The sequence below is a fragment of the Corvus brachyrhynchos genome, unplaced genomic scaffold, assembly GCF_000691975.1.
Source record: "Corvus brachyrhynchos isolate BGI_N302 unplaced genomic scaffold, ASM69197v1 scaffold219, whole genome shotgun sequence".
NCBI classification, from domain to species: domain Eukaryota; kingdom Metazoa; phylum Chordata; class Aves; order Passeriformes; family Corvidae; genus Corvus; species Corvus brachyrhynchos.
Genome location: NW_008240034.1, coordinates 344,555 through 368,535, shown reverse-complemented (window position 1 = coordinate 368,535; position 23,981 = coordinate 344,555). Strand labels below are relative to the sequence as shown.

Sequence of the window (23,981 nt, the reverse complement as noted above, 5' to 3'; positions counted from 1 at the left end):
TGCTCGAGGGGCTGCAGCTCCCAGGCCAGCAGCAGTTTGCTGGGGGGGACGCTCAGCAGGTACTCGGGGACCGGGAGCCGCCGCCTCACTTTGGTGCCCTCCTTGTTCACCTCCAGCAGCGCCGAGAACTTGAGGGCGTAGAGGGTGAGGCGCCAGTCCCGGGTCAGGTATTTCACCTGTGGAGAGAGGGTGGAATCCCCATCAGGCTGCATCCCCCGCTCTCCCCAGGCAGGGACCACCCACCCTGCGGGCAGGCTGCGACCCATCCAATATCCCCCAAGGCAATATCCCCCTTCTACGGGAGCAGCTTTGGGATCTGCAGACGGTCCCTGGTGTCCCCTAGGCTGTGGCAAGAAGCCACAACTTCCCCCTGAGCCAAACCACCAGCACTTCCCTGGGATTTTTTGGTTAAGGGATGATCCCTTCCAGAGCAGTCTGGGGGAAGAGTGGGTAGAAGAGGTGAATCCAGCCCTGGAATCCCCCAGCCACCCTCCCTGGGAGCAGAGCTGCTGCAGGGTACCGAGGGCAGAGAGCAGAGCCCAGCTCCGCATCACCAGGACACAGTCTGGAGCTCCCCACCCACGGGAGGCAGCCGGAGCAGCCCCACACACCCAGGACCCACCTTCTTGAAGGAGGTCAGCAGTTTGATGCTGACAAAGCCCAGCTTGTTCTTCTGGACGTGCTTGAGGAGGAAAGCGTCCTTGGCCAGGTTCTCGTCGGACAGGTAGAACTCCACCTGGGCCACGATCCTGCGCACCAGCTGCGGGTCGGGGGCTGAGCAGCTGCAGTCCAGCAGAGCCACCCCCAGCTCACAGGAACTCCTGGCACAGCAGTGGGGACACAGGGGTGAGCTGGAGCCCGGGCCACAAGGGTGGGACAGCACAGACACCATGGACAGCCAGGGCTGCCACCAGCCTTGTCCTGGGTACAGGGAACAACACCAGCCTTGGGAGCCTCCCAGGAGAGCCAGACCTGAAGCAAACACATCCCGGACAAGGGACACATTCCCTGGGGGATGAACACATGGAAGGAGCAGGGCTCAGCCTCTCCTGGCAGCCACGTACCCATTGTAGCTCTCCACGATGTCCTCCTGGCCGAGCAGGGCGAGCGAGCAGCTCCATGGGGGAGGGAGAGGCCGTGCCAGGAAGGGATTCCTCGGTACAGGCACTGGAGTGCCGCAGCTGGGCTGGGAATCGAGCCCCAAGGCCACTCCAGAGCTGTGTGAAGACATCGTCCTTCACCTGGGACACAACACAGGACAAGGACAGGGCTGGGACACCACGGCCACCTCCAGCCCTGGGGCAGAGCCCTGCTCTGGGCTGCAGCCCCCAAAGCCAGCCCAGGGCAGGGCAGTGGAGGAGCTGGGTGTTGTGTCCTTACCTGCTTGGTAGCACTAGAAGGATGGAAAGTTCTAGCAGCACATCCCAGAGACCCCGAGGCAGCAATTCCCAAATTCCCCCCAGCTCTAAACTGAGGCTCCCAAAACACAAAGGCAAAACAAAAAAAAAATTTAAAAAAAAAAGAAAAAGGAAAAAAAAAAACAAAATAAAAGAAAGGAGAAAGAGAGAGAGAGAAAGCCCCTGAGCTGAGGGGGGGGTGTGTGGGTTTATAAACACACCCTGAAGGAACTGCAGGGGTGGTTGTGGACGTGCCTCCAGATTGCCTGCTCCAGGTGAAACCTGTTTGTGGTCAAACTGCCCCAGCTGAGCCCTGGGACCAGCCAGGCTCCTCCTGCCTTGGCTGCAGAGCCAGGCCCGGGACCGGGCAGGGCAGGGCCAGCAGAACCTGGCCCCTTTGGTACCCGGGGGGGCAGTGAATGGCAGCCACGAGGCCTCTCGGTCTGTGCCGTGTGTGAGGGGGAGGGAAGCTTCTATCCAGGGAATCCTTTGGGCTCTCAGTGCTGCCAGAGATTTCAGGGAAAGGTCCTTGTCCCTGCAGAAGCATCTCCCAGGCCAGTGAGGGAGCAGGGATGTGGTGGAGGCCAGGGCAGGGCAGGGCAGGGGGGGCAGGATGGCCCCTGGCTCCATGGGGAAGGGCCTGGAATGAAACATCCCCGTGGCCTGAGCCCCATGTGGGGAAGGTGAGGACACAGAGGGATGGGGACAGGGGCAGGTAGGGGGTGACACCGGGCTGGGGACGATGCCAGGGCATGGGGGGCCGTGGAGCGGGATGGAAACTGGAGCTGCCGCTGGAAGGGCTGATGCTGAGAGCCCGCCCGAGCCTCTCCTGCCAGCCCAGGCAGGGTTTGGCTGATGTTCCCGTGCCCTGTGGCCACATGGGCTCCACTGGCACAAGAGGAGATGCTGTTTCAGACAGAATGACAGAAGTTGCAAGCAAACAACAGAAGGTGATCCTGGCCCATTTGCAAATCCGTATTTTTGCGTTAGTTCATTTCGAGAACTTCCTCTCATTTCTCCTTGCAAGTCCCTGTGTCCCAGAGGCTTCCTAGACGTGGGTGCCTGTTCTCTGACAATGTGGGGACAATCCAGGAGTGCCAGTGCCTGACCATGACCCTAAGGCATCCCAGCCAGGGGACACATTCCCTAGGGGACAAGCAGGAGGCAAGTCCGGGGCTCATCCCCCCCTGGCTTCCTGGCAGCCACACACAGATTGAAGCTCTCCAAGATGTCCTGGCTGTCCCCAGACTGGTGGCACGGCAGTGTCCCCTGCCCAAGCCCCTGCCCCAGCCACGCAGGGCTGCTCCCAAGGAATCCCTGAGCTGTGCCACCCTGCCCAGCCCCAAGGTCGCCCTTCTGGGACGAGCCACAGGGACTGGCCATGTCCAACAGCCCCTGGAATGTTGTACCCCTCTGATTTCCCTGGGTGTGGTGTCACCCCCCACCCCGGCCATCTCCCCTTCTGCCACCTCCTTGTGTTCTCTGCTGGCTGGGAAGAGATGGAAGACAAAGTCCTGGGATGCTTGTGCTGAAATCTCTGCAGGATTTGCCCACCTGGGAGGGGTGGTGGAGGCAGAGGCAGGCTGAGCATGGGGGGTGTAGGTACTGACTGGAGGATTTTGAGCTGTGTTTGCATTCTGCTGAGCAGCAGATTTCCTCAGGGTCAGGAGGTGCTGCCAAACTCCCCTGGGGGAAACAACCCCCTGCTTCCAGACCCAAGATTCCCAAAGGAAGAGGCTCCGTCTGCTCCAGCCAGACCGGGCGTAATCCAGAGGGAGAGTAAAGCAAAGGCACAGGGACAAGAGGCTGAGGATAAACCTTCAGGGTCAGACCAGGAATGACCCAGCACTTGTCCCCTCCCTCCCATCCTCACTGCTCCCATGCTCTCAATTAGTCTGGAAGCTTAATTAGAAAATCCTTCTGTGGCCCTGTGCTCAGCCTGATCCTTCAGCCTCTCATCTCCTCTGAGAGCTTGGCTGTGACAGGAGTTATCCCTACACAACAGCTGCTGCTCCAGGGGGAATCTGCCTTCCTGCAGACCCCGGATCCCTGCCCAAAACTGCTTTAATTGCTCTGCCCTGGGCAGCTCCTGCATCCCCCCGAGGCTGCTGCAGCGTCTCCTGGCACCTCTCAGGGATCACAGAAGAAATGGGACCACGACACTCCTTGTGCAGGCCTGAGCATTGGGTACACGTTCATTGCTGTTCAGGTTTAGCTGGGGATTCTGTGCAGGGGGGTTTGGGGGGCTCTCCAGCCTCCTCACATGCTGCTGCAGAGCTCCAGAGCAGCTCCTCTGCATGCCAGGTTCCCTCAGTGGAAGAGCTGAACTTCCTATGGCCCTCAGTGGGAGCAGGGCAGTTAAGATTTGGTTGCTCAGTTGTGTTTTTAGACCCTCTTATCAGCAGGATCTGAAATGAGGACTCTGACCTGGGCAGTTTTTGTGGTTATTTACATTTAAATCTGCCTCTCTCACTTCTCTCCTGCCACTTCCATGTGAGACATTCACAGACAAACATCACCCTGCCACAACAGCAGGGGACTGAGGGGAGATGTGCCACTCACACCCTCTCATTTCGCTTTGCCATTAGGAATGTGTTTGGAAGTGTCACAGCTGCCTCAGTGCCACTGGGAATGAGGAAATCAGAGGTTGGGACGGAATGTACTCTGCTAGGCAAATGTACACGAGACCCCTGGAAAAGCTCACACCGAACACTGCATCATTAGAAACCATCATAAGAAAAGCTATTTATGACACGGCCTTTATTCACAGAAAGATTTGCCCCAGGGCTTTGTTTTTGCAGTTTAGATGGATGACAGATTTCCCCCGCCTCCTCTGCCCTGCAGCCCACAGCACCCCAGTGTAGTCCACAGCATCCCTGGGTAATCCATGTCAGCACAGACCCCATAGGACATGGGAAAGGGGGATAAACCCTGCTGAGCTCCCCCAGCTCAGCCCCACGGGAGCCACCCCTGCGCTGTCGCTGCAGGAAAAGGCAAAGGGATCCAGAGAGAGAAATGCCACTGGAGTGCTGAGCCCCCCTGGGGTCTGTGACAGCCCCTCCCCACCTGGGATGTGCTGCTGGGTCAGTCTGAGCCGTGCTGGGTCAGTCTGAGCTGTGCTGGGTCAGTCTGAGCTGTGCTGGCCCACCCGGAGCGGGGGAAATGGGAACAAGGCCCACCCTAAGGCACTGCGGTCGCACACCCTCGCCCCTGCTCCGGACCCTCCTTGAAGGTCAGAGAAGGACATGGAGTGGCAATTTCACAAACCCCAGGATGTGGGACCAGTTCCCCTCTGCCTGGGCACCATAGAGGATGCAGATGGCCACGGGATTGCCATGGGATTGCCACGGGATTGCCACAGGATTGCCACAGGATTGCCCACAGGCATCGTGGCACAGGGCAAGGAACACGCTCTGCATGCAGCTGCCACTGCCTCGGAGTCCTTTGGTATCTTGAGTTGGCATCCTGGGAGCGTTGGGGTGAAGTGCCAAGCTGGGGAGACGTGGAAGCAGGTGGGAAGGCTCATCCCATAGTCCCAGAGCACGCCCGTGTCTGCCGGGATGTGCAGCCTGGAGCCTCTCCCCAGGTGGGGACAAGAGACACCGACTGTCCTGTGCTCCCTGGTACAAGAGATTTGGCAAAGCCAGAGCCAGGACAGCTTGTCTGGAAAGGCTGCAGGAGAAGGGCCAGGTATTTTTCCTTCTTCTTGGGCACTGATTGGTTCAAGTCTGTATCACAGTGAAGTCTGAGAAGCGGGGAAGGAACCCAAGGCACCTTCCCTGACAGAGAAAGCCTCATCTGTGCGCCTCGCTCCGGCTGGAGAGTGAGGACAGCTTCTCCCAGCCAGGCACATCCCATGGGCTGCTGGCCACAGAGGCTTCCATCCCTTGGGAGCAGACTCTGGAGCTTCTCCCTCCACACTGGAGGGACACTGGAGGCCAAACCAGCCCTGTCCCAGCGCCTGCCCCGGCTCAGCCCGGAGCCCATCCTCAAACACAAGTAAACATAAAGAGAAACTAAGAGGCACTATAATAACGCAGATCTGGGCAGGCCCAGGCTTGGGGCACCAACCCTGGCTCCGGATGGCTCCGTGCAGCTGGGAGCAGCCCAGCCCCGGTGTCAGATCTCCTGCAGGGAGTGGCCGGGCTCGCTGCGCTCCCGTTTCACCAGCGGCTCCCCCAGCGCCCGCTCCGGGTCCACCTCAGTGCCCAGCTCGCCGATGTCATCTGCAAAGGACACGGCATCAGATCAGGGAATGGGGGCACCAGGAGCTTCTTCCCCCTCCCACAGCGATCCCACCCTGACCCAGCAGAGCTCCCCGGGAGGGAGGGGAGGTACCTTTGTCCAGCAGTGTCGGGGACAGGGATGCGAGGTCACCAAACTGAAAGGAAAAGGAGTTACAGGGTCAGTGAGGCTTTGGGGAGCCAAGGGGCCAGACCTGCTCGATGGAATCACCAAACAATTTCAACCACCCAGGAGAGACTGTGAGCATCAGTGCTGGTGGTGGAGAGCAGAAAACAAAACCAACCACAGGCTTTGGGGGAAAAGCCTTTTGTTGCCATTTAAAGCTCTGGGCAAACACCACACACAACAATCCAGGGCACAACTGAGCTCTGGAATGAAGGGAGAAATTTTTCCATCTCCCAAGTGATGACCAAGTGCTGCCACAGGCAAAGATGGTGTCTTTTTTCCAGCCCTTTCCACCTCTCAGGCATTTCCCCTCTCCTGGAATCCACCTTCACCTCTCTGCAAAGCCTTTGCAGTGATGTCAGAGTGTGTTTGGCCAGCGAGGCCGTGGTGCCAAGTGGGACCAGAGAGCTCCTTGGTTCTGGAGATGTGGTGTCCCTGTCAGTGATGGGGTCTGAGACACCAAATTGCTTTAACAACAACGCTGGAAAGGCATGGAAAGCTGGGCAGCAGCAGGAGCTGAGGAAAGTGGGAAGGACAAAGTTCAGTGGGAATGGAAGGACATGATACGTCCTCCTTTGCTGGGAAGAATCAGCCTCCTCCTGGAGAACAGGAATATTGCAAGGGTTTAACAAGGAAAGCCTGAGGGATGAGAGCCTCCCAGAGCTGGGTTTTGCTGGGAGCCACTCTCTGCCTTTCATGTTCCTTTAATATCAATAAAGGCAGAGGTTTTGCAGGGAATAGTGGGAGCTCAGTACTGCAGCTGGAGCAGTGTGGGAGGGGAAGGGAAAGCAGAACCAAATGGCTTTAGTTTGCCTGGCTCCCTGCATGAGCTCTGTGGAAGCTTCAAGGAGCAAATGAGATCAATTTTGAGCACGTGGGCTCAGTTTTGAACTCGCAGTAGTTTCAATATTGCTGTCACAGATTCAGCTGGGGCTTTTTACTCTGTATTTCAGAGGGAAAAGCTGGATGTGGCTTCAGCTAGGCAGGACAGGACCTGCCTGCAAGCCAGGCACCAGACTCAGTGTCTGATTGGTGAACAAAAACCACCCCAAACCCTTACAAACAGCCCAAACAACCCCATCATTCCTCTTCTTCACCTCAAAAATGGAGACAGTGGCTGACTGTGCATGTAATGCTGGAGCTTGTAGAGGCCTGGAGAAGTTCAGTTGCTGAAAGCAACTTTTGGACCATTTTTGCTTGGTTTAGCTGGACTTTGTCCTGGCAGGAATCCCAAAGTCAGGGCTGGCAGTCACAGGTTGTGCAGAGAAGTGGGGAGATCCTTTCCCTCCCTCCTCCAGGCCTCCAAAGCCCAGCTGATGCTCAACCACCTCAAATCCAAAATCCACCAGCTCAGGGAAGATGCTCCAGGAGCTCTCTCCTTGTTCCAGGCACTCGAAACAACTCAGTCAATCCTTTTGGTTGTAAAACATGTCGAAGGCACGCTGTGGTTTGCGAACCAACGGTGTCTCTGGAGGAGCTGCTTATTTTGGGTTGGTTTGTAGGGAATAAAGGATTCTCACCTCTCCCATGACAGCAATTGGGGTCTCCCCTGTTGCCTGGGCCACACGATGCTCCACCAGGTAGAACATGTACTCGTCGTAGAGCAGGCGGATCAGGTGGAAGGAGCCAAAGCTGGCGGCGCTGCGCAGGGTGAGGTCACGGATCACCATGGAGCTGGAAAACCCAGAAATTTGGGTTGCATTTTACACCTGTGCCGTGGCTGATTGAATTCTGGACCCTGGAGGTACTGTGGGACCCAACACTGTCTCTGCCTCTGACCCAAAAGTATCAAAACACTTTAGGAAATCAGTGATGGAGCATCCTATCCCCATCCTGAAAGGGTACCAGAACCACAGTTACCCAGAGTTTCATGGGGGTCAAGAACTCGGCCTTGGTTTTTCAAGGAGCTCTTAACATGCTGCAAGCCTGATGCAGAAATAGCCCCAAAACGAGGAAGAAGACGTACCTATAGAAGGACCACTTCAACAGGAACTGCCTGGCTGCCTTGGGGAAGCTGGGGCTGCCCTCGTGATGCTTCAGCACTTGAGTCACCACATTATCCAGCCAGCTGGCCCACTGATCCAGAGAGCTCTGCTGCTGCAGAGTCAGCTTGAAATCCTGCTCCAGCTTCTGCACCATGCCCTCCTCGCACTGGCACACCCACGAGGCCTGCTCCTGCTCAGGAGGAAGGGTTCACAGTTCCTCCTGCCCTGCTCCTGCTCAGGAGGAAGGGTTCACAGTTCCTCCTGCCCTGCTCCTGCTCAGGAGGAAGGGTTCACAGTTCCTCCTGCCCTGCTCCTGCTCAGGAGGAAGGGTTCACAGTTCCTCCTGCCCTGCTCCTGCTCAGGAGGAAGGGTTCACAGTTCCTCCTGCCCTGCTCCTGCTCAGGAGGAAGGGTTCACAGTTCCTCCTGCCCTGCTCCTGCTCAAAAGGAAATGTTCACAGTTACTCCTGCCAGGCCTGCATGGTGTTGTATCCCAACCCAGGAATTCAACTTCATTTCTAGCAGGCAAGGGCTGCAAACCAGCTCTGAATCATGTCCCCTCTGACCTGTCTGGACTATGGGAATTTTAGAACTATGTAATTGTTGGTAGCACTTCTTTATTCTTCACTGGAAGAGTGGCAAAGCGTTGGAATGGGCTGCCCAGGGAAGTGGTGGAGTCATCACCCCTGGAAGCGTTCAAAAAATGAGAGGACGTGGGGACATGGTTTAGTGGGTATGGTGGGGTTCAGCTGAACGTTGGACTGGATGATCTTGGAGGTCTTTTCCAGCCTCAGTGGTTCTGTGAGTCTTACAGAAGCTCCTTTTCCACTGCTCACGGTGAGACGGAAAACTCACCTGGCAAAGTAACACCAAACCCATCACCTCGTTCACCCAGCTGGGTTTCAGTGCTGGCTGTTGGACACTGGTTACCAGCACAGAACCTGGCTGTGGAGCCCCAGTTGTGGAGGAGGTGAGGAGGAGAGGAGCCCGTGGTTACCTGCACATTGGCGAAGTCCACGCGGTTGAGGTCGCTGAGCATCTGGTTGATCTGGGACGTGTTCTGCAGCACGGCGCGCGCCGCCTGCGCCAGGTGGTTGAGGGACGTGTACCTGCGCAGGGTCTGGGCGAAGGCACTCACCACCCCCACCTGCAACACAGCAGAGGGGCTGCAGGGCACGCTCTGCTCCCTGCCCAGCCCTGCACACACCAGCAGAGGCAGTGCTGGAGTCACCAGCCCTGGAAGTGTTCAAAAAACGAGCGGAGGTGGCGCTTGGGGACACGGTTTAGTTTAGAGCAGGAGCCTTGGGGCAATGCCAAGGCAATGCCACTCCTGTGTTTTCCAGGAGGACAGCCTCGTTCCAGGGCAGAGATAACAGGGAATGGGCCCGGCCCCGAGGCTGCCAGAGCTGCAGGAGCGTTTGGACAGCGCTCTCAGGGATGCCCAGGCTGGGGTTGTTGGGGTGTCTGGGCAGGGGCAGGGGCTGCACTGATGATCCCTGAGGGTCCCTTCCAGCTCAGGATATTCTGTGACTCCGTGATTTTCTCCCACAAAGCTTTATCTGTAATTTCAGGACACAGGAATGGCTCCATGGACAGAGCATCATCAGCTTCTGGTACAAAGGAATTGCCCCACCCATCCTCCCACTCCTGGCTGATTTTGGTTCAGGATCAATCATTACCCTGTGCCAGGTGGCCAAACCCCAGCAGGGACTTCCAATCCCTGCGGAAAACTGCAAGATGCAGACGCTCACCCTGGGCCCACCTTTCCTCACCTTGGTCTGCACGACCTGCGGGGGGAATTCACTCATGGCATTCATCAGCCATCCTTCCAAACTCTTGGCAAAATTCCGGATTGCCTGTGTCAGCGTGCCTGCAAAGAAGGCTGCAAAGTCAGAAAGGCTGCTCTGTAGCAGTTTTGGGTACCACTTTCTAGCTTAGGAGTGTTGGGAAAGCACAGCCCATGGTCTGGTTAGTTGAGATCTCAACTTAGCACCAAGGAAACAGGTGGGTTGATGCACTCAAATTATTCTTTAATGTTATTACTCAAACTCGTCTCATTATTCTTATTCTTATTCTCACTCTTACTCTTATTCTCACTCTTATTCTTACTCTTATCCTTATGACAATTGGATTTAATGATTTTAGAGGTCTTTTCCAACCTAAGCATTTCTATGGTTTTTATTATTCTTATTTTCTCTTGTCTTTTTCTTATTCATGGCCCTTCTGAGCATGTTTCAAGCATTGAAATCTGCTCTTCAAAGACACCCTCGTGCCCCAGCTTGTGGCAGCCCTCAGAGGGACATTTGGGAAGCCAAATCAGAGGGCTCAATGCCCCATCTTAATGTCCCAAAAAGTTGAGCCCTAATTCCCAGGAGTGCAGTCAGGGATGCACAGAATGGTCCTGTGCAAACAAAGACCTCCAAGGAAGCACATCTCAAGGAGTTCCCATTTCCAAACTGTGTTTTTTACCTGACTTCTGGCCAAAATCGGGCGATGTGATCTGTAACACCCCAAATTTAAAAGGCATGGGAATTCCCAGGGGGCACCAAATTTCACCCCAGAGCAATGCTGCAGGGGGAACACTGCTGTTGCCATAATACTTCAACCACAACAAACACCTGCAAGTTGGTTTTTACAGTGGAAATCTCTGTGGCAAGTGGTGGCCAGAGTGAGATCAGACTCAGGTCCCCGGATGGGGCTGTGGGTACTCACTGGGCACTGGCCTGAGCACATCAGGGATGAGGATCTCCACCAGGGCCTGGTACAGGATGTGGTCACAGCTCCTCATCCACTTGAGGATGGGCTCATACTTGCACAGAGTGATCAGTTTGTCCTTTGGGAGGGTCCCTTCGGGCTCCTCTTCACTGCAGGAGGAGGAGGAGGAGGAGGAAGGAGACAGAGTTAGCAGCAGGTTTGCATTCAGTGCTTTCACCTTCCCTCTGTATTTATGACTCCAACTTTCAGCAGAAAAAAGATGTTTGTGTGCCTTGCAAAAGGAAATGTTTGGCTGCTTGTGCAGGTCTTGTCTCTGCCAGCACCTCCCTGTCCTTGGGGCCAGAGCTCGGAGCAGCTTTCCCTCAAATCCACACTCCTGGTGCTTGCCCTGCCTTCCCCTCTTCCATTTTGAACCTCATTGCCTCTCACACCCCCTGTTCATGTGGGAGTTGAGCTTCAGCACAGTCATTTCAGCCAGCAAGGGCTCAGCTGGATCCTCCTTACAGCCCCAGCTGTTCCCAAAACCTTCCCACCCCTCTCCTGTCTCCTCTGCTCTCAACCTCCTGAGCCACAGCACTGGGGACAAAAGCTCTGCAGCCAGTGTAGGGGCAGGTTAGCTGATGTTGAGATGTTTTCAAGGTGTTGAACACCTCCAAATGCTGAATGTTTTCAGAAGGAAGGAGGCTGAGTGGATGAGAACAGAGCACATTGTCTGTAACTGACTGAGGTCAATCCAGCTTCCATTATTTTCACTCTGTGGATGTATAAAGGCACAAGATATTTGTTACATAGCAGGAAGAGAGAGCTGAAACCTTAATGCACTGCCAGAGCACCACAGCAGAGCTGCTCACTCACACTTTATGCTGGGAATTGGGCATTTGGAAGGGTCTTTCCCCATGCATTGCATCAAAATCATTGAAGCCAAACCTTGGACATGCTCTAAAGGGGCACTTTGAGCCTCAGCCTGCAGGATTTTAGTGATGAACTCCATGGGCATAACTCCTGGAAAATCCCACATGGAGAAACGGGTCGTGAAACTTGCTGGGAAGTGCATCCACGTTCTGCATCTTCTCACGCTTTCAGGGTGCCCCTTCCCCAATATTTGGAGTTTAAATTTATATTTACGTATGAAGAAGGTGAGGGAGTGTGTTATTCACCTCCCTGGGTTACTGGCAGAGGTGTGGGGAGGTGGCAGAGCCCTGCAGAAAAGCTGCCTCCGGTTTCCCTTGCCTAGAAACAGCTCCTGGGGTGTTGCAATCTGCCTGGGAGCTGTTCCCTCAAGTAAATGAGATTTTAAACCAATCAAACACAGCTGCAGTGATTTCTTGCACGGAAATATCCCCTGGGCAACATCTACAGGGCCATATTCTACTGATTTTTGAGGGATTTTTGCTTATTACTCAATGTTTTACCATTTTTCTTCTGAATAGAAAACCTTCGTTGTTACAGCATCAGTAAGAGTGGACAGATTTGTGATAGAAATTTTAAGAAGAAACCTTCACTTCTTCAATTTTCTCTGTTTTCACTTATTTCCATTCCCCTGGCAGCAGCTCCCAATCCATAAAGGATGAGGAAGAGGCACAGCAACGAGCCAGGCAGGAGTGAAAAGATTAAAGCAGCTTCATTTGCCATGATCTGCCTCAAAACACGAGGCACTGACAGGTCTGGGCAGCCAGGCAAGGCAGAGAGTCAGTCTGGATGTCCCTAAAACCTCAGAGAATCCCTAAAACCTCAGAGCCAGAGAATGGCACTGATTCATGGCAGGGAATCATCAATGTCTGCTCCTGAGCACTTGGGAGAGCAGCATCCCCTTCTCTGCTACAGGAGGAGCAAGGGACACGGATGTCCAGCCTCAGGATGAGAGGGAACGGCCTCAAGTCGCCCCAGGGGAGGTTTAGATTGGATATGAGGGAAGATTTCTTCACTGAAAGAGTGGTCAGGCACTGGGACAGGCTGTGCAGGGCAGTGCTGGAGTCACCTCTCTGGAAGTGTCCAAAAAACGTGCGGATGTGGCACTTGGGGACTTGGTTTAGTGGTGACCACGGCAGTGCTGGGTTTATGGATGGACTCGATGATCTTGGAGGGCTTTTCCAACCTCAGTGAGCCCACAATTCTCTAATCAGAGCATTCACTTTCCTCAGGGCTTTGAATTTTGTGTTACAATATTAAACACTTCTGACGCTCTTTGTCACGGCTCTGCAGGGCAGAAAACACTTCCAAATTCTCCAAAGCACTCAAAAAGCCTAAAAACACTTCATGCATCTTAAAAAGAAACAGATCACCGAGAAATGGAGCAGGGAAGGCCGGGAGTACCTGGAAGGCAGAGCAGTGGGGCCATCACTAGGGGGTGCCTTGGGACTCCAGAAGGATTGCCACAGCTTCTCGATGTAGTGAAACTGGAGGTTCATCACAACATCCAAAGTGGCCTGACAGCAAAAACACCACGGTGTCAGCACACAGCTCGAGCGCTGCCACTCACAGTAAATAATTTACAAGAAAAACAACGGAATTGGCACTGTTTTTGTAACATAAAACAGGTCACACGATGAAAAAACCACATAAAGCACAATATTTGAGTTGTTATTCCTGGCAAATGAAGCATTCCTGACTATATTCCAGCTTTTCCTAAGGGTGGGAAATGAGATGGTCACATGAATGATATCCCACAGGTAATAAATCAATTACTAATCATCACCAAATAATACTGCAAACAATCACCTCGCAGTGTCTCCTGTAGAGAATCTGCAGAGTTTTCACGTCGTTCAAGGTGAAACCTTCTTGTAAGAGGACGTTACCAAGATCAGGGGCTGGGAACTCGGGAAAGACATGGGTTACATCTGGGGAAAAAAATGGGGAAAGATGGTGAGGGTTAGGAAAGCTCAGACTACAGGTGAGCACAAAGTGCTGCTGTCACTGGAAGCTCTTCTGTGCTCCAGCTGGGATGAAACAGGAAAATGAGACTGATAATTGCGTCCTTTCCCTGATTTGTGCTGTTTTACTGGGAAAAACCAAACAACCACAGCCCAGTGGATTCAGTGTGGAAAGGAAAATGTTTTCTTTCTGTTGGTAAGAAAAGAAACAAGAAAACACTGTCCTCATCTGCCACTCTTCCATTAGAACTTCTCTGAAGCCTGAAGATGTCTCTCTGGTATTTTAAGAGTACAGTGGGGAATAGAATTGGGCAGCAGAGGTGTCAGGAGCTGGGATTTGTGATGGAGACACACAGATCCAGGACCAGCAAACCCAGAGGGTCTGTCCCACAAGGAAAAGGTTCATATGGATCATCTCAGACCCCATTGCAGCCTTTGCAAGGAAGGGAATTGCTTCTCCCCCTCTGGCCAGGCTTGGCAGGACCTCCATCTTCCATGAAATTTAGATAAAACCAGATGGATTAAAAACATACTGTGAGGGACCCAGCAGAGCCGTGGGCTCAAGGAAAAAGCCTTCCTGGGGGGACTGGAGCCAGCAGATCAACTTAGCAAGTGTGACACTACCAAAGCTTATAGAAAACATGCTATATATAAAATATATATGTCTGAAAAAAAAGAACACTGCAGATTTATTAGGAAAGCAAACAAATGCACAACAGTCAGGACTTGCTGGACAAGACCTTCCCCTTAAAGCCCAAATCCCAGGTGTGGGACAACTCATCATCAAAGGAGTCTCCTCACCTATGAACTGCTGATGGTGCTGGCTCTGAGCAGCCACTGACTGCTCAGGTGTGGTGTGGGGGTTGCTGTTGGAGGCACTCTCTGCCATCCCATCCATCTTCTGGGCTGCTCTGTACCTAAATTCCCAAGAATTAGGATGGATTAGGACCCACACAGACAGGAGAAAACACCTACACAATATTTACAACACAGACCTGTGAGTTCATGCAGTGGTTGGTACTCGAGGTTACGCTCAAGGCTGATCATTTATATCGTGGACTCCAGTGGAGGGAAAATGAGAAGCTCCTTATGAAAAGCTTCCCCAAAACAGAATTAAAGGGTTAAGAAATTTGGTGACACCAAAAAATCAAAAGAGAAGCAGAGCTGAAGCGAGTTCCAGAGCAGACTCTGTCTCGAGCACTGACTTTTTCATTTACTTTCTGTTTGGGAGCTGCAGAAATAAATTCTGCTCCTTCTGCACTTCAGCAACAACCAGAAGTGTCCATGCTTGCAGGAGGCAATTCCAAATCCCTTTGCACATCTTTAAAATGACTCAGGCACAAGATTAAACACAGCACTATTTAACTTGCACTTTTGCACAGAAAAACACCCCAAACCCCAAAATTCACCCAAATACAGCACAAGCCCCCAGGTCCTTCACATTGACTTGGCACCAACATCTCCATAGCTGAGATCCTAAACCATTTTGGCTACAGGGAGGCTGTCAAAGGTGGCACATACAGTGGAACATGCCACTGGCAAGGAGAACAGGCAGATAAATCCCATTCCACGGAATTCCAGAAGAGTTTGGGTTGGAAAAGGCCTTTAAAGGCCATCTAGCCCAACCCCCTGCAGCGAGCAGGGACATCTTCCACCGAAACAGGTTGTTCCACGTCTCATCCAACCTGGCCTTGAGTATTCCCAGGGATGGGGCATCGACTGGAATTGTTTTTGGACCCTTCCACTGCTCAGAGCAGGCAGTGACCCTTCCACAGCTCGGCTCTGGCACTTCAGCAACACCGGGTTTGAACTTCCCAAGCGGAGCCAAATCCCGGGATGGGGCCTGCTGAGAGTTTTGGGAAGGGCCTGGGAGCACCTACCTTTGCTTCTGGTGGATGGGCTGCTGCCTCATGGCCATGTACTGGGTGTCCCAGGCGGTTCAGCGGTGACTCCGGCTTCAGGCGGATCCCGTAGTAGTGATATTTGGAATTCCCCCTGGAAATACCAACTCTGTCAGTGGAAGGGAGATTGTGGCCCTGGTTTTTTGGACAATACACCCCATTTCTTGCAGCTGCCAAGCACTGTTTGAGTGGCTGAAAGGGATGAGCTAATGAGATGCCATCATCCCCTGGAAAATTTAAACCCACGTGTGGCCGAGTCCAGTGACATCCACACTTAAACCCAGCCAGGTTTCTTCCAAACAGGGAACTGGGGAAGAGAGGAGGGAAGTGCTACAATAAAAAGTGTTATTAAACAGAGTGACAGGAAGACCACAGGGGACACTTTGCTATTTGATTAGGGTTTAAGGATTTGTTTTTTCCATAAAAACAAGCATCCATCTTTATCCAGACTTGGATAAAACGAGCCTGACTGAATGGCCCACTATGAAAAGAAAAATGTCTTTCTGCTGCCAGCACTTCTGCAGCAACAGCACCAGGCTTTGATGTGGTTTTGTCCTTGGAGCTGCTCATTTTTGTAGGTTTTGTAAAAACTGAGAGCTTTCTCCAAGAACAAGGGGCTGGAATTCCTTCTGCTTTGCTGCTGTGGAGCTCCTTAGGAGGATGTGATTCCATCACATCAGAGAGAGATGTGTCAGCTGAAGTTTTTCCACTAAACTGGAGTTTTTCGGTCCCAGTGGGAGCGAGGACAGTTCTGCAGCCATGGACACATGGTGGCAGTGTGTCCAACTTGGCTTCAGCACATTTGTCACCAAAAATGGGTGAATTGAGTCCTCAGAGGGAGAGGAGACCAAGCCAGGGAAGCACCAGCAGCATCTGCAGAGCACAGAGTGGAGGCTTAAAATGCAACTGCTGTGTCACTAAAACTGGGACTGGAGGCGCCTTAAATCCAAGGATGCTTCCCCTTGGAAAATTAGAGAAATATAAGAGAGGAGTATTTATCAAATTGGGTTCTTTTTTTGGGGGGGAGAATTTGCTCTTTTCATGGGGTTGAATTGTTGGGTCTTTGTCACTGCACCAAAGGGTTTTACACACTCTCCATGTTCAGCCCTGTCCTAAGTGATTTAAGTGCCTGCAAATCAAATAAAAGCTGCCTTTAGAACCTAAAATTACAATGAGTAAGAAAATAATGGGGGTCAGCTCTTTCCTCAATACTTATTGAGGTTCACTGTCCCCTTCCCAGCCTGCACATTTCCAGCTTACAGTGGTTTTTTTTGCTCGCTTGTTTATTCTTTAATCCTTGATGGGATTAAAGAATTTCTCTCCTCTAAAGAAATTACTTCAGAGTAATTTCAGAGTTCTTGCACTTGACCCAATCTACAGAAACCCAAATGCTCCCCTGCTCTTCCTACAACTGCCACCTCACATTCCAGCTGTGGAGTGCCCTGGTTTTGTTGTCATTTAAAAGCTCAGATATCTATGCTTGAATTTTATCATAAAATCTTCAACAATCAGAGCAATGACTGTTTTATGGGCAGTACATTACCCACTTTTTAAATATTATAAGCTGGGATAAAGTGCACACTCAGCAGTGCAGATGCTCCCTTGAAGGACACGTCTGTAATTACAGGAGTTTATTTTTTTGTGTTACACTTTGCTTGTAACATCTTACAGATCTTTGATGGATTAGAAGAAAAAACCCTCTCCCAAGATTCAGCCTGATGCTTTGGGTGTTTCAGAAATAAACCATTTACAGCTTTGCACCTTGTCTGCATCAAAGCTGTGGGCACAGGGTCTGTCATGGGGGATCTTCACTGGACCCAAAGGGAGAAACGGCTTCACTGAGCCAGAACTTTGGGCTCTGCAGTGGGAATTGTGAGGATGAGTTACCTCATCTTTTTCAGACAATACAGAATCCCAGAATATCCTGAGCTGGAAGAGACCCACAAGGATCATTGAGGCCCTGCACAGACACCCCAACAACCCCAGCCTGGGCATCCCTGAGAGCGCTGTCCAAACGCTCCTGCAGCTCTGGCAGCCTCGGGGCCGGGCCCATTCCCTGGGGAGCCTGGGCAGTGCCCAGCAGCCTCGGGGGGAAGAGCCTTTCCCTGAGCTCCATACCCAGCCCTGACCCAGCTCCAGCTGTTCCCTGGGGTACCGGGATCCTCACGGGATGAGAAGCAGCTTAGCTTCAAATAAAACATTTTCCCACCGGCTCAGGGTCGGTTGTTTCCGCACGACCTCAGAAAAACAAAAAGATGCTCAGGAGGTTCTGAGTGCACGAGAGAAGCTGCAGGAGGGTTGTGTTTTGTTTATTTAACTGCAGATTCCCACCAACCTGGTGCCCAGGCGCCGAGTCCTCAGCCCCATGAAGACGGAGCGGATGAGTTTCCCGAAGGAGGCGGCGTTGACGGGGTCCAGTTTGTGCTCCTGGCAGTGCCGCAGGTAATGGTTGTACAGGGAGCTCCTGGGGAGGCTCACACCCTCCGCTGTCTCGTAGTTATCCAGCAGCCACTGCAGCTTCAGGCAGGGAAAAATAAAGAACATGCAAGTCTAAAGAGGGCTGGGATGTCAGGCAGGGTCAGCGCTTAAACATCCGTCAGGTTTAGGAGGTCAAGAGAACTGAGTAATTAATTTATACGAGTTAATTCACATCACTTATAATCGATATAATTTCATGTTACTTTATAGGATGGCAAAGGCACCCCCAGCCCAAACAAAACCACTGTCAGATTTTTCATTACAACCCAGTCCTGCTGCCACCTCAGTGTCCACCTCGGGTTCGGATGAATTCCTGCAGAGCCAAAATAAAGCCGTAAAAACTCGCATTTTCCAAGGAAAAGAGATCTTGAGATACTGCCTAAGAGGAATAAATTTTAGGGGAAGCAAATTGATGCAAAATCTTTATTAATTTGAAGATTGGCATGTCTGCAACGGCTCCCTTAACAATAAAATTAACGGTTGCCAAAGCAACCTTCAAAATCTGAGGGAATCCATCTACTTTGCAAAATTTACTGTCTGAACTTCTGACATGGCTGTTGATTAAAATTTGCAATTAATATAAATTATTTATACCTAGATAGTCTGAAAGGGCAGGTCCAGCACACGGTGTCAGCACAGGAATTCAAATGCAAAGCCTCCAATCTCCTTTAATTTGAGTAAATGAGTTCAGCATCAATAAAATGAGTGTTGTAATAAGTGAATTTTGGGAGGAGCTGGATGTACACATGGACTAATATCAACAGGGTTGGAAAGAGCCCTTCCATTGCCATGAGGAATGTCTGGGATTAACATTTTTCAGGCTTCCCTCTCACCCCAGACCTCCATCCCTGCACCAGGAGCAGCTGCATTCCCAGCAGATCAGGGCAAAACGCACTCGGGTTGTGGGTGCCAAATATCAGCCACAGCATCTCCATACAACTGCTAGTCCAAGCATGTACTGGAACTGAGCACGGCTTTAGTCTAGAAATCAGTGGGATTTGACAAAGCCCATGGATCTACACTCAAACCCTCTCCACTCCCACCCCAGTGTCCCTCCCTTTCCTCCCATTTTCTCCTGGTGACACTCCAGGGTCCCAATTCACCACAAGGCTGAGTTCTACACCAATAACTCTGTGAAAGACAACCTGAGCTGTGTGATGACATCTCTGGCACCTCATTCCTCTGAACTATTTTCAGTTTCTGTGTTTCATATCCCACTCTGCGCTCACAGAGGCTTTGCAGCACCCTCAGTGTGTGTTCTGTGGGTCTCCTTCACACATCCAAAATTAAACTGCTGCTACACGAAGTCAGCTGCATCCAAAACCGTGCAGTTAAAGCTCTGCAATTAAAACTATTTCATTCAGCCTGGAGAAGAGAAGGCTCCAGGGAGACCTTAGAGGACCTTCCAGTGCTAAAGGAGCTCCAAAAGAGCTGCAGAGGGACTGGGGACAAGGCATGGAGGGACAGGAGCCAGGGAATGGCTTCCCAGTGCCAGAGGGCAGGGCTGGATGGGATCTTGGGAAGGAATTGTTCCCTGGGAGGGTGGGGAGGCCCTGGAATGGAATTCCCAGAGCAGCTGTGGCTGCCCCTGGATCCCTGGGAAGTGTCCAAGGCCAGGTTGGACGAGGCTTGGAGCACCCTGTGGAAGGTGTCCCTGCCCATGGCAGGGGTGCAATGGGATGGGATTTAAGGTCCCTTCCAACCCCAGCCATTCCAGGATTCATGAGCTGGAGCTGATCCAAATCCAACCACAAATTCCCATGACTGGACCATCAGCTCTGGTGGCCTTTGGAGCAGAGCAGGGGCTGCCCCAGCTGGAAGAAAGAAAAACCTCCTGGCCCTTTTTCCCTCTCTCCTCCTTTTCATGGAGCCACTTGTCCTCCTCCCACCTTCCCGCAGTTCCACATCACCCAAGACACTCTTTGAGGTGATCTCCCACAGACAGAGATCATTCTGACCTCCAACCCCACAGGTCTAAGAGCTGGTGTTTATTAATGGTCCATAACGATCCTTCCTGCTCTCATCTGCAGCAGAGACATTCAGTTTTTAAGTTGTCCACATCTGTGTTAATGTTGGCCCATCCCCTACATTTAAAAAATTATTGCTTAAGATTCTTTCAAAAATTTAAACCATTAATTTTATTTATGCTATGGAAGATACTGAATGTGCATCAGCTATTTATCTCCTAAATCTTAAGCCTTAAGCCTTAAAAAAAATATAAAAGTCTCCTATTACTATGGAAAATTCAGATACAGATAAAATCCTCTCATTTAAATTTGATCCTGGGCTTTTTTATTCTAATCCCTGATATTTCTAGAAGCTTCCCTTCATCTCCCAGCTTCCTTTTCCTGCAAATGTCTTTTTATATTCCCTTAAACATTGCAGAGTTTCACAATATGAACTCCCACTATTGAATTAGAAATGTATTATGAAGCACACAGAAGAGCTTGAAACAAAGACCTGTCAGAATAGAAATAATTTCCCAAACATGATTTTTGCTCTTCCTGCACTACTAATAACAGACTGGGCACTTAAAACGAGAAAATTAAAGATTCTTTCCATTTGTATCCCTTTATCTGTTTGCTTTCTGAACGTTGCTCAGTTGTGACAATCAGATATTCCCTGGTTTATTTCTGTTTATGCCACGATCAGGTTCCAATAAAATCACTCTGCAGCCATATGCTGCTGTGTTTGTTATGGGCACTACAGGGGAACATTTAATTTTCATTTCTACCTTAACTTTATTTCTATCTGACTGTTTGGTTTCCTTTGAAAACAACTCTTGCTAGAAAAACCTCCTCCTTGTTCGATCCAAGGATGGAAAAAGCCATTCTTGGGGCTGGCTGAGAAAATAAAAACCTTTTTTCGAAGGTCCAGGTTTGGAGAAGTTTTCTTGTGGCCGTTTCTATGAAATATAAAAAAGAAACCATATGTGGTCATATTTAGGGTGTTTTTAGCTGGGACTGTGAGCAGCAGGTTCCTGAGTTTCCACTCCGTCGAGCTCAGAGTTAGGACAGAGCCATTCCCTCACAGGAAAGAATTCCAGTGGGGTTTTTTTGGGTTTGTTTTGTGGGTTTTTTGGTATTTCATTTTGCAGGCAATGAGGGAAAATTACATTTTCCCCCTGCTCCTACTCGTGCTGTGGATATCCCAGAGCCACAGGGCCTCAGGCACCCAACTCCTCCAACTTCAGGCACTCGTGTACATAAATTGGAGTTATTTTTCTCCGATTTCTTTGCACCATTTGCAAGTTCATATAACTGGCAAAGAAATAATCCTCTGACCCAGGGCCTCAGCCACTCTCTGCTGCAGTCACACACGGACATGATTTCATCAGAACCATCCCGTGTCACCGGGGATCAGCAGGAGCTTCACCTTCCCCACTGGATATTTCAAGTGCACTTCAACAACCTCTCAGGGAGTTTTGGAAGCCAAATTCAGTGACCAAGCTCCATTTCATATTGATTTTAGTTAAATTATGGGGAGAATTCCCTTTGGACTGAGATACCTTTATTTGTCCTCTTATTTTACTTTTTTTTTAAAACCCCAAAGATTCCTGGCACGAACCATCTGCTGATGGTAACAAAATAAACCCCACTGCCCCAAGGATTTGCACATTTCCAAAATGCCAAATTTAAAAGGAGGGACAGAAGACAACAAAGAACTTTTCAACCTTAAGACTCAGAGCAATTAAGCCACAACTCAGTGCAATTAGCATCATCTCCCCATTTTCTCTTGCTTTTGTCAAGCTGGAATTTGCTTTCAGCCTTGACAAATTGCAGTCACCTGCTGCTTCCCTCTCTGCTCCTCCAGCACAAGCCTGACAATCCTGTGTGCCAGCCATGGGGAATTTGGGATGGGTAATGCTCTCCCTGGTGTTGTGGTTTTGCTCTTTGCCATGAAGAGGTGGGAACTGGAACACCCTGGAGAGCAGAAACCTTTCTGCCACAGCACTGGTGGTCACTGGGATGTCCCACACCCGCACTGGGAGCCAGCTCTGGCCATCTGCAGTCTCCAGGTGGTGGCTGCTCCATCCCTGGAACATCCAAGACTGGGCTGGACAGAGCTCTGAGCACCCTGGTCTGGTAGAAGGTGTCCCTGGCCATGGCAGGAGGTTGGAATTAAATGAGCTTTAAAGTCCTTTCCAACCCAAACCATCCTGGTCCAGCTTCCTACTCAAATCAGGCCTCACTTCCATGGGGCTCAGGTCCCTCACTCCAGCCCAATCCTCACTCAGATGAGTCCTAAGAACCTCCCCACGCAGAGGCTGCAGAGCCTCCCTGGGCACTGGAGCTCCTCCAGCTCTGGAACTGCCTGATCTGGCTCCCCAGCGTGCTGTGTTCCCTTCAGGCACTGCCCATGCCTCCGGTTATTCCACAGACACCTCCCCATGCCCTGGCAAGGCTGAGCAGGGACGCTGGGGGTCCATGGGACAGCGAGGACCCCGTAGGGCTCCTCAGCTCAGGCTCTGTGCTGGAGGGAATGACCCACCCAGCTCTGGAGCTGCCCAGGACCAGCACCTTGTGCCTGGAGCAGCACCTTCCGAGGGACCAGCTGAGGGTGGATGTGTCACATGTGCTCAGGAGTTTGTTTGCTCCAGAGTTTGTAAGAGCATTTAAACCTAATGCCAAGCTATGAACCATGACCCAGAAGCAGGGACATCAAGTTCTGCACTTCCAGCCTGCAAGACAAGGGTGGGGAAGGTGTGATCAGGGGCTGGATCAGGCCCCAGCTCCATCCTGCACAGCCTGTGGGCAGTGAAATCTCTTTGCTACCTTTTGCTTTCCTTCCTCTGCCTTTTTCCTGATTTTTTTCAAACACTGTCCTGGATGAACAAGAAAAATCCTGCAGAGCAACACAATCCTCGTGCAGCACTTCAGGAGTGTGAGCCTGGCACAGCCTGGGGTGGGAGGGATGCAGGGAGATGCTCAGAACAGGAATTGCCTGATCCTGCAGGTTTGTGTTCCCCCAACTACAACCAGAAACCTTCACTCTCCACCAGCTGAAATAAGGATTGAGCTCCCTCAGGAGCCCTGGCCTGGAGTTTGAAATCAGCTGAGGAGAATCAGACTGGTTCAAAGTTCCTTTTGTTGTCTCAGGCTATTTATCTACGGTGAAGAAGCCAAAGATTTTTTAATTTGGTTTGGTTCTTTTTTTTGCAGGACCTAAGAATGCCAACAAACCAGCCCACAAACACAGAGGAAATCCATTAGAATAAAGAAGCACCACTTTGTGCACTGGGATTTATGGGTGCAGGACATGCTTGGGCTTAATCCAAACACAGGGAAGCCAAGGCAAATCCAAGGACTCCAACATGACCTGGATCAACCCAAATCTCACCCAAGCATGTGCTCACCCCTCAGTGTTCCTGCACGGGAACCACAAACCGGGATGCAAAGGCCCAGCAGAACAGTGGGAATATCACACAAAGCAGGGAAATCGTTGGCAGAGCACGGAGAGAGAGGGCCAGCACATGGATTCAGCACAGCACTGTGACAGCAATGGGCTTCCTGAGGCACAGAGACAGGGAAAAAAGGCATTCACAGGCTTTGGGTCCGTGCTGCCTGAGGGGAATCTGTCACAATTCACGCCGAGTCGTGGCTGCGGATTTACAAGTCATTTTCCAGCCATTTTTCAGCTGCAGTGAAAGGAAAAGAACTTCCTCAAATGTGTTTATCTAATTGCCAGCAATTTCCATTGCAAGGCAGATGAAATAAATAAACACAGGGTAGAGGCAGCTAACAGACTGCAGAGCACCTCAGCAGCAAACATTATCATCGTGGCACGATTTTCCTTGGGAATGGGCTGTTTTGGGCAGCACAGCTCAATCACAGGCTGCTTTTGAGTGACTGTTAAATACACCAAAGGGCTACAAATAATTCTCCTATCAAAGCAGGGGAAAAGGTTGTAAATTCTGATTGTAACTTACATGGCTGTTGAGCAAACTGCTTTTGTGTGATGTAATCCCTTCATTTTTTTGTAGGTTTTCAATCGCCATTTCAAGCTAAAGAAAAATGTGCACAGGAGAGAGAGAGAGAAAAAAAAAAAAAAGGAAAAAGAAAGGAAATCAGATAGTTAGCAACAGCCAGGATTATTGTTTCTTTATTAATATTTGAATGATTAATGCTTTATATGAACAAGCTTGTGGAAAAGAGGCAAACAGATGAGCACAGTCGGCGTGGATGGAGCTGCAGAGGTGTTACTGGGACATGCAAATGGACACACA

At 51.2% G+C, this 23,981-nt stretch overlaps 2 protein-coding genes across 2 annotated transcripts in view; both read right to left on the bottom strand.

The window, feature by feature from the left end:
* LOC108449042 (la-related protein 6-like) overlaps positions 1-1,521 on the bottom strand; it is a 2,157-nt gene extending 636 nt beyond the window's left edge. Inside the window, exons 1-3 of the mRNA XM_017743794.1 lie at positions 1,065-1,521; positions 623-821; positions 4-176 (exon numbers count right to left, since the gene is read on the bottom strand). Coding sequence (XP_017599283.1) covers positions 4-176; positions 623-821; positions 1,065-1,231 — 539 coding nt within the window. The 5' untranslated portion in view covers positions 1,232-1,521. The remainder of the gene's footprint in view (positions 1-3; positions 177-622; positions 822-1,064) is intronic.
* Positions 1,522-4,140: 2,619 nt separating this feature from the next.
* RFX2 (regulatory factor X2) overlaps positions 4,141-23,981 on the bottom strand; it is a 29,274-nt gene continuing 9,433 nt past the window's right edge. Inside the window, 14 exon segments of the mRNA XM_008641003.2 lie at positions 4,141-5,623; positions 5,736-5,778; positions 7,328-7,481; positions 7,774-7,982; positions 8,789-8,938; positions 9,564-9,661; positions 10,504-10,655; positions 12,820-12,932; positions 13,225-13,343; positions 14,178-14,293; positions 15,257-15,307; positions 15,309-15,371; positions 17,613-17,794; positions 23,685-23,759. Coding sequence (XP_008639225.1) covers positions 5,517-5,623; positions 5,736-5,778; positions 7,328-7,481; positions 7,774-7,982; positions 8,789-8,938; positions 9,564-9,661; positions 10,504-10,655; positions 12,820-12,932; positions 13,225-13,343; positions 14,178-14,293; positions 15,257-15,307; positions 15,309-15,371; positions 17,613-17,794; positions 23,685-23,759 — 1,632 coding nt within the window. The 3' untranslated portion in view covers positions 4,141-5,516.